This window comes from Manduca sexta, unplaced genomic scaffold (genome assembly GCF_014839805.1).
Source record: "Manduca sexta isolate Smith_Timp_Sample1 unplaced genomic scaffold, JHU_Msex_v1.0 HiC_scaffold_1194, whole genome shotgun sequence".
In the NCBI taxonomy this organism is placed as follows: domain Eukaryota; kingdom Metazoa; phylum Arthropoda; class Insecta; order Lepidoptera; family Sphingidae; genus Manduca; species Manduca sexta.
The window spans coordinates 1-14151 of record NW_023592035.1 but is presented as its reverse complement, the minus strand read 5'-3'; the positions used below and the strand labels follow the sequence as shown (position 1 = coordinate 14151).

The 14151-nt window shown below is 33.7% G+C and overlaps 2 protein-coding genes across 4 annotated transcripts; one reads left to right on the top strand and one right to left on the bottom strand.

The window, feature by feature from the left end:
* Positions 1–659: 659 nt before the first annotated feature.
* On the top strand, positions 660–2072 carry LOC115446983 (ribonuclease H1). Its single transcript, XM_030173837.2, has 2 exons — positions 660–1163; positions 1472–2072. Exons 1-2 carry the CDS (start codon positions 884–886, stop codon positions 1663–1665), a joined length of 474 nt encoding a protein of 157 aa, XP_030029697.1. The 5' UTR covers positions 660–883; the 3' UTR covers positions 1666–2072.
* Positions 2073–2635: 563 nt separating this feature from the next.
* LOC119191211 lies at positions 2636–14019 on the bottom strand. Of its 3 annotated transcripts, none has more exons than XM_037445116.1 (4): positions 13944–14019; positions 6700–6811; positions 6224–6354; positions 2636–5851 (listed from the first exon to the last, which is right to left on the bottom strand). In XM_037445116.1, coding segments are annotated over exons 2-4 (267 nt in total). In that variant the 5' UTR covers positions 6701–6811; positions 13944–14019; the 3' UTR covers positions 2636–5716. The 3 variants fall into 3 exon arrangements, with proteins under 3 accessions (XP_037301013.1, XP_037301014.1, XP_037301012.1); XM_037445117.1 differs by having other exon boundaries at positions 6700–6802; XM_037445115.1 differs by lacking the exon at positions 13944–14019 and adding an exon at positions 7647–8103 and having other exon boundaries at positions 6700–6802.
* Between the last annotated feature and the right edge of the window lie 132 nt (positions 14020–14151).

Sequence of the window (14151 nt, the reverse complement as noted above, 5' to 3'; positions counted from 1 at the left end):
TCGTATAACCAAATCTAATCATATCTTTTCTTCAACAAGCCTGAAAAAAAGTGTGTTGTTCCTAACTTCACATAGGAGTAACATATATGCAAATAAAAAGTAATTTCTTCAAGGACTTTCTGAAGGTGAGATGAATTAATATGTAAGTATATGCTCAATGATATTAAATAATAGATATCTTTTTCGAAAGATAACATTAATAACTTACCAGGAATGCCTAAAACCACTAAACTACATTTTAAACAAATTCACACAATATAAGTATAGTAGTTAACGTTATGTATGTACCCTAACTGATTATAATTTGTACAATGTAAGAACTTAATCTTAATTCGAATCAATGCGGTTCTACCGCCGTATATTTTTTGTGAATGGGGCTCCTGTATTCTGCGAATGTGACCTTTAGCTTATATTTTCTTCGTCTTGAAATAAATACCTATTACATATTATTTAAATCCCATTACTTTTAAACAGATTTCGGATCCATCTATATTATATCGCATGTTAGAAATTTACGAAACACTTAGAAAATCATTTTTATTTTATTTGCGGAAGTAAACTTGTTATATTAAAATTCAAATTACAAAACGTAACGTAACGGAGAACAGTTGGCACCTTTGTCCCATACTTTGACCCTTTGACCTATGGCTTTGACCAATGAGCAATGTGTTCCGTTTTGTTTTTTCGCATTTGGTTGGCATTTCTACCGAGTAGGTCCGTTTCGAAGAGAAATTTGAAACTTTACATCCGTCATCCATTTTATTCACGGTGAGCGACGAGCGTCGTATTTAGCAACAGCAAGGCAATATCCGTAAAATATAGTGCTAACCATAACCAAAAGCCGGAAAAACACATAAGAAAAACTTATTCTACGGAATTTAAAATGGATCACGTAGATAATGATGGTTTTGTGGATGTTTACACGGATGGCGCATGCTCCTCAAATGGTAGGAGCGAAGCTCGTGCCGGCTATGGAGTCTATTGGGGAGATAACCATCCCCTAAACACCAGCGAGCCAGTGTCTGGCCGAGCCACTAACAACCGTGGAGAAATACAAGCGGCAACTAAAGCCATAAAACAGGCACTGGATAATGGAGTCACTAAACTTGCTATAAATACTGATTCCAAATTCCTAATTAATTCTGCTACGAAGTGGATGCCAGGTAAATTTTATTTCCTTAATATTGAAAAAAAAAAATGCTGCTCATTGGTATTTAGCCGCCGTGTCGCGAATACTAAGTAATTACTAAGTACCTACGTAGTAATTACCTACCTGAATCATTATTTTGGTTTACTTACCCGCCATTACGGCTTACCTAGCTAAATTATTTATATTGCATGGGTCGCAGTAGGAACTTACTCCACTTGAGAGGAGATTTGAGAACTCGTGTCTTAATAAAAAATATGTGAAATTCCTATGTACTACCCAAGATATGGAATAAAAAATACTTAACATTTTGATCTTTTGCAGGTTGGAAACAACAGGGCTGGAAACTTCAGTCTGGGGAGCCAGTGAAAAACGAGCGTGATTTTAAGGAGTTGGACAGAGTTCAACACAAACTTCAGGTCAAGTGGAATTATGTGGGAGCTCACAGTGGAGTCCATGGCAACGAGATGGCGGATCAACTTGCAAAAGAAGGCGCTTCTAAGTACCGCAAATGGTAGTTATAACTACTACCTGTATTAAAAAGATTTTTTATATTTTTGTGTGCTCTAGATATTTAATTTTCTTTTTATTTTTATACTAAGTACTGAGCCATATATTGATTAGAAGATAAGTACTCAATCTTAAATGTTCCACTAATGAAAAGCATAAATTATTCAGGTAACTACTTGGCTAGCTTTTTCAAACTGTTGTAGGTAGGAAATCTGAAGATGATAAGATTTTGTTTGTTGTTTGCATTATCTAAAATCTGCTGGACAGTACCTAATTAGGTATTCTGTAGTTTTCTAACTTTATTAAATGTTTCTCGATATTAATTATAGAATTTAAGTTTTGCTTTGCTTCTCTTGATATCATGCTATCTTTTTAACTTGTAAGTAAAGCTATTAAAATTAAATATGACAAAATATAACTTATTTTATTTGCGCTAAATCCATTAACACAATAAATTGCGTTACATTACCAAGGCGACCGCATGCTGTTAGAAGGTCGAAAATTAATAATACTGTAAAAGACCGACTTATGGGTTAACAAAAAATACTCTCTGGCCTCTTCAAGAAATTTCAGCTCTACACACGATGGAATAACTAGCAATGCATTAGTTTCTATAGATTTCAAAATAAAAGACTACAGGTAAGACTTTAATTTACAATAATTATATGAAGGAATGTCGTGGCACGTTATATTTGTTCTGTGATAAGTTTAGACTCTAAAGTGAGGTTTATTATAAGTATTACAAAAAAAAAACTTCTAGAAATCGGCTTCAGGAAACATGTTCTATCATATGTGCAACCACGGCAAGCTTTTTTAAAATTTGGAATCCTAAAGGACTTGCGATAAGTCGCCTCTGTGTAGATTTATTGAAATATTGCTGCTAGTGTAATTGCACCTGTAAATGTTGCGCAATTGTATAGCTGCAACACCTTGTTAGTTGAAGGTTAGTATTAGGGTTCTAAAATAAGAATACTAAAATAAATTCATCTAAAGAATTGTTTCATTTGTCTTTATTGAAACATGACTTACATACTACAAGCTTTTTTAATCAATGTAAACTAGATTATTTACAAAATCAAATACTGTCTCCACTTACAATCATAGTCAAGTGCTGCCCAATAGATAAAACGAGTTTTAAAATGGATAAACCGTTAAGAAAGACATATTTTATGTATGAATAACAAAAGTTTAGGTTTTGTGTTATATGTAACTTATTGACTTAGCAAATTAAAGTATAAAATCAACACTGTCCCAAGACAGATTTTTAACTTTTGTTTACCATTACATAGCAAATGCAAATTACAACAACTAAGATAAAATATACAACCATAAGGGTCCACCCTCATTCATAGCGAAACTCGACGCAAATTTACAATTAAATAAAACGTAACATCCCGTTACAATTTTTTTATACAATGAATATGTTATATTTCGAGGACTTAAACTTAGCAGTCTTAAAATATAGTAAGTATGATTTATGAACATAGAAAAGTGAAGTTATTACCCACAGATCTAATAAGAACGCTCACCAGGAGAAGTATACAATATACATACACCAAGAAATAAATAATCTGACTACTAATAATAAAGTCACATGCATGATCTGTTATAGAAATTCCTTGTATGTTTCTCCTTATGAATTTGCATAAAGTTAGATCCGTTCGTTCAATAAAAATGGTACCCAAAAATAGAAATTGTAACATTTTTTACTTATTATTTCAGTGGACTATATAGTGATTATATGTTATCAACAGCCCAATAAAAAATATTACCATTTCGAGGCGTATTTGAAAATAACTTATTTTATCGTGTATTGCGTTTTTTTTTACATACGGGACGCCTAAAATTGAGCACATTTGACTTTATTTAATCTACCGAGTTTTGTTACTCAAAAATAAGAGTCAAAATAAAATCAGACTCGGTAGGTACATTAAGATTCTATGTACAGTACTTAATATTTACGTTATTTGAAAAAAATGAGTCCATCTGAACATGAATGCCCGCAACATACGTCGCCACTCAACTAATATACGACAAATTACCACTGCTACAAATACTATCTAGTTAATATCAGAGAATAGCTATTATTCATTATTCAATGAGCTGCACGCTAGGAACATAAAATATTACGGTACATGTTTGTATTACAATGATCTGTAATACAAAAGAACAATTCTGGATGCAACAATGGATGCCATACAAAAGTTAATCACCATTAAACTATGTACTAAGTAAGCTAAAAGTAAACGGACCTGGCTTTCTGTATAAAAGTGTATTATTAAACGAACTAGTTTATATACACTGACATCAATGTAAAGCGAACACGTCGACTCGACACCTGATAAATTATATAATACAGTACAAATGTATCAAAAAACGTTTAGGTAGTTTCAGCTATAAGGCCATCTGTGAGCAAACATGTATCGAACGTGTCTGCTCAAGAGAATTTTTATCACACATTATGTAATAGGTGTGTCCTGTCTCCATAAGTTACGAATTGCGAACTCAAGCAAAATATTGGTGTGTTAACTCACAAAACAGATCTCTTGATTGCTTGACCTGAGAACCGAGACCAGTTTAGTCGAATTCGTAGCTCAAATAAGCTACAAAAGATTGTATTTTATTATTTCAATTACCAAGTTACCGCGCCCATACATCTAAACAATTAACACATAACACGGATGAAGTTATGCCTGAAGTATAATATATTCCCATTATTTGAGACTATATTAAATGTCCAGCAATTCCGTGATTAATATTGGTCCTAGGTGATGTGGATATAATCACAAGAAGGCAGTATGGTATAATGAACATGCAGAATTGACATGCGTACAGTACGTAATGACTGATTTATAATCACAATATAAACATTCATAGAGAGCCACGGCTAAAAAAAACTAAAACGAGAATACGAACAAATTTTTCAAGACAGTTGCACAGTAATATGAAAATACAATAAGAGCGGAGCGACGAACATCGATGCGGAAAATATACACAATAGATAATGTCTGTCACAATCTCGTATGCATGTCACTACGCTACCCGAAATTAGTTTCTTATAAAATTTTACACTATGTACAACATCAAACATCTAAGTTTTGTAAATTTAAGCGTCAAAAACTTCTAGCTTCCTTGAAATAAAAATGGAACAAAAATATTGTAAGTATACAATAAAACTGACTATTCGCAAATAGATGCGTTAAAAGGCATTGCTTCACATTAATGAGTTTCAGATTTACATTATTTTATACGACATTAAACCTCTATAACACAATCACAATTTTTCGTTTTCACTTACAACTGTGAATTTCACAGCAGAAAGTATTCGTATCTTTAGTTGGCAATATAAAATACCTAATATCTAAATTTAAGGACGATTTCTATGGAACTCTAAATTGCTTCCGATTTTTTCATAATTTGGCAATGGAATTTAATAATAACAACATGGATCACCATTTCGTCATAGCACAGGCTACAGATAGAATGTAGGAGTTTTTATGTAGTTATTGACTGACTGGCACTAATCTGGAACAGTTATAAACTAAATTGTATTGAAAACTATGATTTTCTATACTGTGGCTTTCTGAATGCCAAACATAATGATCAGTATTAACATTTTTGTAGTGTAAACACGAATAATATTTCGTACCTCAGGTGCACATGATGTGCGGTTAATAAATCAGCTATAATATAAAATTGCTGTTGCACGAGCAGAAACAAAATAATAATGTACTGGACAGTTAATTTAGATAGGTATTTCTTTGACATCTATTTGCTTTATATCATTTTAACAAATCAAAAGAGTATTGTAGTATTGTAACAAAAGATCATAGAAGGTCCAAATAAAGATATAATATTGTAATTTTCATGTAAGCAAAAATTTATAGGTGAATGTGATATCCAGTAATCCATTGTATACAAAGGATTTTGATTTGAACATGTCTAATATTTAATGTAACGAAGTATTACTCCGGAGTGTGAGTGATTTAAAATATCCGTTTTGTTACAGACAGTGCAGCTGCACTGGTTTGCTGTACGGTATTACGGTTGTATATCGGTTCATGTGTAGTACTGGATGGTGTGCATGCGGCGCGAGGCGGCGGCGGTGACTCCCGCGTTGACGCCTGCGCCGACGATCAGGTACCCGCCTGACGTCACCACTTTCTTGTTGCCGTTCGCTTCCTCCGACATCAACTGTATAACAAAACGGTCACTGCAAATTATGAACAACGTAACGTCAATAACTCGTCAAATGGTAAGAAAATACACCCGCATCTTAGGTAAATTTTAACCTACACTAGTACCACCACACGTGAGATTTTTTTATAAACCTACACGGACATGTTTCTGTATTGATAACTCTGAAGTTATTTTTAAAAATATGTGTCGTAAATCAATGCAGTGATGGCACTTTAATAAAATGATACTGAAGCTTAGGTTTGTTGTATCAGACGCATTAGCGTTTCTCAAATTAGCCGATAAGTCGCATGACGAGCAAAATATTTAATTTGACATGCAATGGGAACTTTGAATAATGGAAGGAACTTTATAGCGGATGATACACACCTGTTTGTTGAGGATAATGGAGGCGACCTGCGGCGTGGAGGCGGCGGGAACCGGCGGCGGCGGCTTCTGAGCAGTGTACGTGCCGACGCACTTCATCGTCTGGTTGCCGCTGTTGTCCTCCACCATGCTCACTGGAGATACATTTTATGAGGTCTCTACGATAAATCTTACTGTATTTGATTTGGGCTTGGTGGAAGTAAAAAATGGAACTGGTAAAATTTTGTAAAAAAATGTAAACATAAGTAATAACAAGCGCGAAAATTAAAATATATTAAATAATGCAAATTTAGTGTAATGCTAGTCACTCGTATGCGTGCGATTATGAGAGTTTAAATATAGTTTTACTTCAAGGAATTAATCATCAAATATTAAGTCGTGCTATCATTTAACACTCCAGTGTCAGCATCTTACAATAAAGAAAAAGTTTTTAGTTACTATAAATGTCAGGGGCGTTAGTAGAAGATGCAAGTACATACTTATGATGGACGTTTTCTGCGCTGCGTTCTGCTGATCCGGAGTGAAGGGGCGCGGCGTGGCGACCTTGCCGCCCACCGTGAGCGCCGGGGTCGTTGTGCTTTTCTGCAACGCCAATACCACCACATTTCTCAAATAGAATACCGTCTCTACTTGGGATGAAGGCACATGGAACTTATCGACTAAGTTCTGTTTCACGATGTACGAGGAAATTTAATAACGAATATTATAGTAAAAAAAATATGTTACTGTCAACATATTACAAGTCGGAGTTATTTGAAAGCACTCCATTCTACATTTAAATTGTTTGGTATCGTATAATATTTTTTTCTTTGTCTTATTTGTTAGATATAATTTATTCGTACAAGGCAAGCAGACGCCAGCACCAGGCAAACGTATTATTGCAGTTGAAGACAACGCTTATAATTACAATACACGTCATAAAATTGCTCAGTTTTGAACACATTATTAAAATTTATTTCTTGGTTTCAACATATATTATAAAAGTATTGATATTCGTTAGTCAATCAGTCAGGAGAAGTGATAGTCGAGTAACAAAAAGGCAATGTACCTTTTTGTTACTCGACTATAAGATAAAGAATAAGCTTAAACCGGTGTAGATGCTAATGGCAGGTTTTTTTTTTTATTGCTAGTAGGCAAATAAGCAAGCGGTCCGCCCGATGTTAAGCAGCATCCGTCGCCATTCGACTAAAGCAATGCCAGAGGCAGAGTCAAGCCGTTGTCTATCGGGAAAAAATGTTTTGAAATAACATTTCGTTCTGTCTTACATAATCTATACTATTAAACATCCGTAGCAATAAGCAGATAGACCGTTAGAATTTTGCCTACTTTATTTCGACAAATGTATAATACCGTGTCAATATTAAATATTAGTAAAGAAACCATAAATGTTTACTTTAGTTTTAGTTAAGAGGCAAAATTACCAAACCTCATATGATTTCTTTCTTAATTTCATTGATATTTGTTTACATTTTTTGGGATTGGCTCGTGAATACGCTGTTTCATTTTGCGGTTGTACCTTGAATAAAAAAACATTATTCATAAATAATTTATTGGCATAATATAGGTAACAAAAGAAAATTATATTTTGATATATACACATATAGTGAAAAAGTGAAATAAATTCATTTAAAATAAATGTGAAGTTTGAAGTAGAAATTAAAATAGTTTGAAGTAGTTTCACATAGCCTGTTTACCAAGTGATCCCGGATTCGAATCCCAGGTCGGGCAATAGTGTTGTTTTTTTCTAACACAATTTGTCCGGGCCTGGATCCTGAATCCTGGAAAAGTGGTCATTCGTAAAAACGAAGTAAAATCCTTTCTGCAACATGTTTAAAAATATTGCGCCGACCCAAAATGGATTACAATAACGTCAGGTTGAAAAACAAAGAAAATCAAATTAGTTTCATATTTCCCATTACTGTGGGTTCGGTTTTGTTCCTGTAAAGTAAAACTTTCAATACAATACGATAAGTGATTACCTATAAGACTGTTACCTGATCACTGTCATGTTTGATTGTTATTTCCGACGATGTTCTCGTAGGTATCGCCGGCGGTGGTCGGCCCAGGACTACAGTATCATCCTCATCATCACTGCTAATTACAATAGGACTGTGTACTTCTGTGATATTCTTATTACGCACAACTACATTTATTTTGCACGCCGGCTTCGCCAGAATATTTCCAACTTCATCTAATATATCGTCTAGTGGGCCATTGTGCCTATTACCTTCAACAATCTAGATAAAACTTTTATCAGTACCTAATATTCTAAATTACTATTATGTACAAATAATTAATTACAATACAGTTTTATAACTCAAAACAAAGACCTGAATTTAAGCGGAAAATCCGCCGCGCACGGTAGATACATTACACGGTAGATACATATTTGTAAATTACAGGAACAAACTTCAAAAGGTAGGCGCCATATATTTATCCACTACGATAATAAAAGACAAGTTTCTCCCGACTTGCACCAATCCTCACCTGGACATTGCGCGCATAAAACTTCTTTTTTAACCACTCCCATCTTTTACGCATTTGTAGCGGCGTTTTATGTAAGCCAGCCATTTTTGTTAAACGGATCTGCGATGAGCTTTTTCCACTCTTCCAAAGATATTTTATGTACGACCATATTGTCGCGAATGTGGAGAATTCCACTCCGTTCAATCAAACGTAGGAAGAGTTTTGTATTTTCTTTCGTAAAATTATTATTTATTGCCTGGAAGTGAAAGATATATTTCAACGAAGGTACGATAGAACTGAATATTATGAGCGTTATGGAATAAAACAGATCAACATCGAGGACAAGACAATAAAATAAAATTATAAAAAAATATTATACTATAGATTCACTCACCATTTTTGAGTAATTTCGTTTTATACTTTTGATAATTTATGAACTCACCATTTGAAATTGTTATTCTTGTCTCATTTTTGTCGTAAGAAAATAATTCACATCAATCTTCAACAAAATCGTTAACCAATATCAATAAAGAAAAAAAAAAATTTTTTTTGTTCTTATCTGCTTTACCGATAATATTATGACGGCGGCTTACTTCACCAACATCCCGAAACAAAAGTTTTGAGCTGCGACTTACGGGTAAATCCGGATGTATACTGTTAGCGGACTCGCATAACTAATGTAATTATGTCCGCACGCATACTAAAGCGACGCTGGTTGTTATGAAATTGGAGTTGCAGAGAGAAGAAATAAACACGGGTAGAAATGAAAACGCTCAGCAGCATTAGCGCCACGCTATACGAATCGCATTTAATGGGAAACCGGGGTTACACAAATCTGGCAGACACTTAGACCGTAGTTGTAAGTCCGCAAAATTTTATAATATTTATATATATAGCTGCATCTATCTCCAAAATTCCCGGACCTACCCGTCTATACCGCCGGGTTCGTACACGCACTCCGTTTAATAGCTCCGTAATTTATTTGTACAGTTCTTACGTCGAGGGACCGTATGTAACACGCATTTCTACAATTGTAAACGTTAATATATATCGATATATATGAGAATGACATATCTTAGCGACAGACTTATCGATAGGAAATGTTAGTCCCATACATTGTAGAAAACGTTAACGATTGAAGAATGTCATCTTGTCAATGGTCTCTGTAATGCTTTCCGTTCACACTCGCTAGATGCAATTCATTGTCAAAAACAGTCTACTCGCATTGGCAACACTTGCGTTTCAAATATGTTTTTTATGCTTCCAGTCACTTCGGCAATTAACAAATGGTGAGTAAACCGAATTTTTGATAAGAAGCAAAACTCAACTTAATGAAAATTAAAAGACGACATCAAATTATCTAAATGTTTTCATGCAGTTTACGCAGGGTCGGTAAAAAGTTAAGAACAATATACGTTATTGTATTGATGAGACAATACTATCGAGATATACTATGTGATTGAAATGAGAATGTTCGATCCGAAACCGAAAACAACCAATCAAAGTAAGTCATTTGTACTCTTGTCCAAAAAACTTTGTTCCAATTGGTCCATTTTCGCGATGGTTTGAAAAAGCGATTTGGATAGTTTAACGAAAACGGTGATAGAAGACAAAACACTATGTTTAGAGTCTTGTATCGCGACAACACAAGCACTTCAGATAGATATTCAGTCTTATTTATAAAAAAATTGCAAAGCTATACTTAGTTAAAATGTGAATTTACTCGATCAGCTGTAAGTCAAAATCCGCCATCTTGCTTCTTAAGAGCGTTTACGCATCCGCGCGCCGTATGTCTCAAAAACAGCACTTTTCGAAGGAGATAATATCCATCAAAACATTATTTTACAAACATATGAATTAGTAATTATTATAGAAAATTTTGTTGTCTAAAAAGTTAGTAGAGAAAATTTTTAGATTTATTGAGTATTTGTAAATTGTTTAATGATTACTGAACAGAGGTTTTCAAATTTGCGCTTCGAACGTCTATTTCGAAGCTCAAAATATCTTAAACCACTAAGGAACATAACAATATATTATTTTTATCTAACTAAAAGATCCTGAAGAAAAAGTTAGTAGAGAAAAATATCTTTTTATGTTTAATTCATGAGAAATAAAAATTCAAAGAATTCGAAAATTTCAGAAATGTTGGTCATTTAAATGATTTTTTATCACTATATCTTACTTAATTGAATATAATATTGGATTACTATAATAGAAGAACATCTCCTTAAAAACATACAATTTAAAAATTCTACAAAATTAGTTCTGTTATTTTTCTATAAATATTTTAAATACCACTATAAAACGCAACGCGCAAATCGTTTCAAATTAGTCCGCCTTGAGGCTTTCTAGAGAGAGGACGTATCGCTCGTCGCTCCGGCGAGACTCCAGTTGGACTTTGCTGTGCGTAGAAAAATAGTCACGTGTATACAGTGATTGCCACATCTTAGTACTTTAGTAAGTAAAATTTTTTTTCTTTAATGATTGACAATAATTTTAGTAGTTACTATAAATTATTATTATATTATTATGTTTCAGACACAATGGGAAGTGAAGCTATTTCTAGGCAAGAAAAGGAAACGTAACAACGCTGAAACTTCGGCTAAAGCAAAAGCTAAAAGATTGATGTACTAATTTTATAACATGCGTCTGTAGTATGGTTGTTGCTTTTTTTACTCATTAAACACTTGAGCATAGTTAATCGATGGAAATAATTGTAAAGTTAAGCTATTATCAATTAGAGCTTTGAAATGTTACATGAGCTTTGTATTTTTAGAGGACCCAATTTTATTTTTAGAACATGTGTCGGGGGTCAATAGAAGCTTAATCTCAAGTTTGTGAGGTCGCCCCCTTGTCCCCTGGCCGCCATCATGGAAAAGGGGTGAAAACACTTTTTCGCGATATCTCAGAAACTATGCGTCTTACATAAATTTTATAAAGTCATAATTTGTAGCAAATTGTTTTGCCTACAAATATGTTTATATAACTTTTTGCCCTAAATTAAAAATTAAAGAAGTTATAAGCAAAAATGTGAGAGAATGTTTATAAAAGTTTTCTTTTTTGCTCTATAACTTTTTTACATTTACAAAAAATTACCTCAAACTAACTTGTAAATGATCTTTTGAGGAAAATTGTTCCCTATATTTTTTTATTTCATTCATTTAAAACGCTGTTACAGCGCTCCAAAGTTTACCGGGTTCGTCAATGCTCATGAGAATCCGGTCGAAACAAAATGTTTAACTTATTTTTGATTTTTTATTGTAAATATATTATTACAATTTTTTGTTAAATTCGTACAACTTTACTTATTTATTCCTAACTCTTTTCTTTGCCATAGAACTTACCAAATTTAACTTATCGAATGTTATGCAGGTAGAAAAGGTATGAGTTACCATTTGGGGATAAAGGAGAAAAAAAACATATTTGCAGGCAAAACAATTTGCTACAAATTATGGCTTTACAAAAATTTTGTAAGACGTATAGTTTCGAGATATCGCGAAAAAAGTGTTTTCACCCCTTTTTCCAAGATGGCGGCCGGAGGACAAGGGTGGCGACCCCACAAACTTGAGGTTAAGCTTCTATTGACCCCCCACACATGGCCCAAAAATAAAATTGTGTCCTCCAAGAAATGCAATATTCGGTCCTTAAATTGTAACATTTCAATGGACTAAACGCACATTTCAAAACTCGTTTTACGCCCGCAGGGTGCGCGGTTGTATGCGGTACCCGCTGTATTGGCGGCCAACTATTAGAATCGTGCGGGCCACGGTAGCACCAGCGCGCTCTGTGGTTAGTAGGTGGGCGACTGCAGTAGTCGGTAGGGGAGGGGTGGTTACAGAAATCTGACGCCATTTTCCTCCATCGTGATCGTTTCTGATATGATATATAGCAATACCTATTAACTCGTAGCACAGTAATTTTCCTGATTTATTGTCTGATTACGGAGTTCTGGTGCCTATCTTTCGGCTTCATGATGAGCTCCACTTTACTAAAGGGTACTTTCTAAATGCAAATGCATTTGCATTTAAAAAGTGAAAAAAGCAATTTGTAAAATTGCCGTTAAAATTTGTTAAAAATGTTTATTTTTTTATAATTACAAAATGATACATATAAACTATTTCATGATGAATTCTTATATATTTAATAATAGAATTCTTCATTTATCATAAATTCATAAATCATAAGTTACATTCCAATTAGATAATTAAAGCGAAAAGATCAAAATTGGTTGGTCTGACTATAAAGATAGCCGACGCGCTAACTCTACGCACACAGCTACGCAACGGCTCTGTGTGAGTGAATTTTGCGAAGAATTACCTATAGTTGACTTCACGCGCGGCACGTAAACGCTCTTAATAAGGTTTGAACTATGAACCGGTGATGTTTTTGATGGCTATTTAAGCAATTCTTAACCACCTCTTAACATGTAAACAAGTTTATAAGTAAGATTGTATAAGTACCAATAAAGTTACTTGACAAAAACTGACGTACATACAGTAACGGAAAGTAATAGTGATCTTAATCCCTATCTCCAAGTCGATCGCTGCAATGGATCAATCAGTATAAAGTTCGTTTCCAACGTTCACATACGCATTTTTATTGGTTTATTTTCAGGATCGATTTCCACCTGTATCTATCAATCTATATCATTTACTAATTTCAGTCAATAATGCCAATATTGTACAATTTCGGACTACTGAATTGACGATAGCGTGATTTATTTTATATTTGACTAAAAATAATTATGTATCAGAATATAATCCCAGAGGTCTTTATTTATACCGTGGTTATATTCTTATTTGAATCAGCATAGTATACTTTTAAATGATGACGTGATGGATGTTTCTTATTTCGAGCTCTGTTAATTAAGCTCACAATACCTGTATTTTGTAATGATAACGATCATTTATCAAACCTTAGGCTGAAACACAATTGGAATATCAATTTAGTCTCAGCGTAGCTTAGTTTTAGCAGTTGAAGTGTGCCAAATACCTAAAGAATAAAGAGCAAGCCGATATATTAATATTGTTACATTATACTAAAATTAACAACTACAAATACAAACATAACTGGTAAGAATAAAAGTAAACATTATTAATCATAAACATTGTTTGGTAACACAAATTTTACTCTCCATATCGACTGAACAATTATTACTTACATTAGGGTTACACGAAAAAATACAATATTTCTTACAATTGTTTGCTTCTGGTGCAGTCAGGCAATATTAGATATATAGCAGTTGTTATATACTCACTGGCAAATTTTCTGGCTGTGGTTGTAATCTGTTCTCTGATGGATTCGATGAGTCTCCGTTGCCTTTCCTTAGATCCTAAAAAATATAAAACACTGAATGAATATACATGTCCGTTTCATAAATAGTATGTGGGACTTTACAATGACACTAAAAGGATGTCATATTTAACGTGTAAGCAATTGCAACATGTAACTAATAGCCATTTTCA

What these genes read in the sequence shown, in the direction of transcription:
- LOC119191211 (XM_037445115.1), bottom strand. Translation starts at nt 7,820, where the DNA reads ATGTGTATATATCAAAATATAATTTTCTTTTGTTACCTATATTATGCC. An exon ending in GCAGAAAACGTCCATCATAA is followed by an intron (nt 6,355 to 6,699) that starts GTATGTACTTGC and finishes ATGTATCTCCAG; the next exon opens with TGAGCATGGTGGAGGACAAC. An exon ending in CCATTATCCTCAACAAACAG is followed by an intron (nt 5,852 to 6,223) that starts GTGTGTATCATC and finishes TTTGTTATACAG; the next exon opens with TTGATGTCGGAGGAAGCGAA.
- LOC115446983 (XM_030173837.2), top strand. Translation starts at nt 884, where the DNA reads ATGGATCACGTAGATAATGATGGTTTTGTGGATGTTTACACGGATGGC. An exon ending in TGCTACGAAGTGGATGCCAG is followed by an intron (nt 1,164 to 1,471) that starts GTAAATTTTATT and finishes GATCTTTTGCAG; the next exon opens with GTTGGAAACAACAGGGCTGG.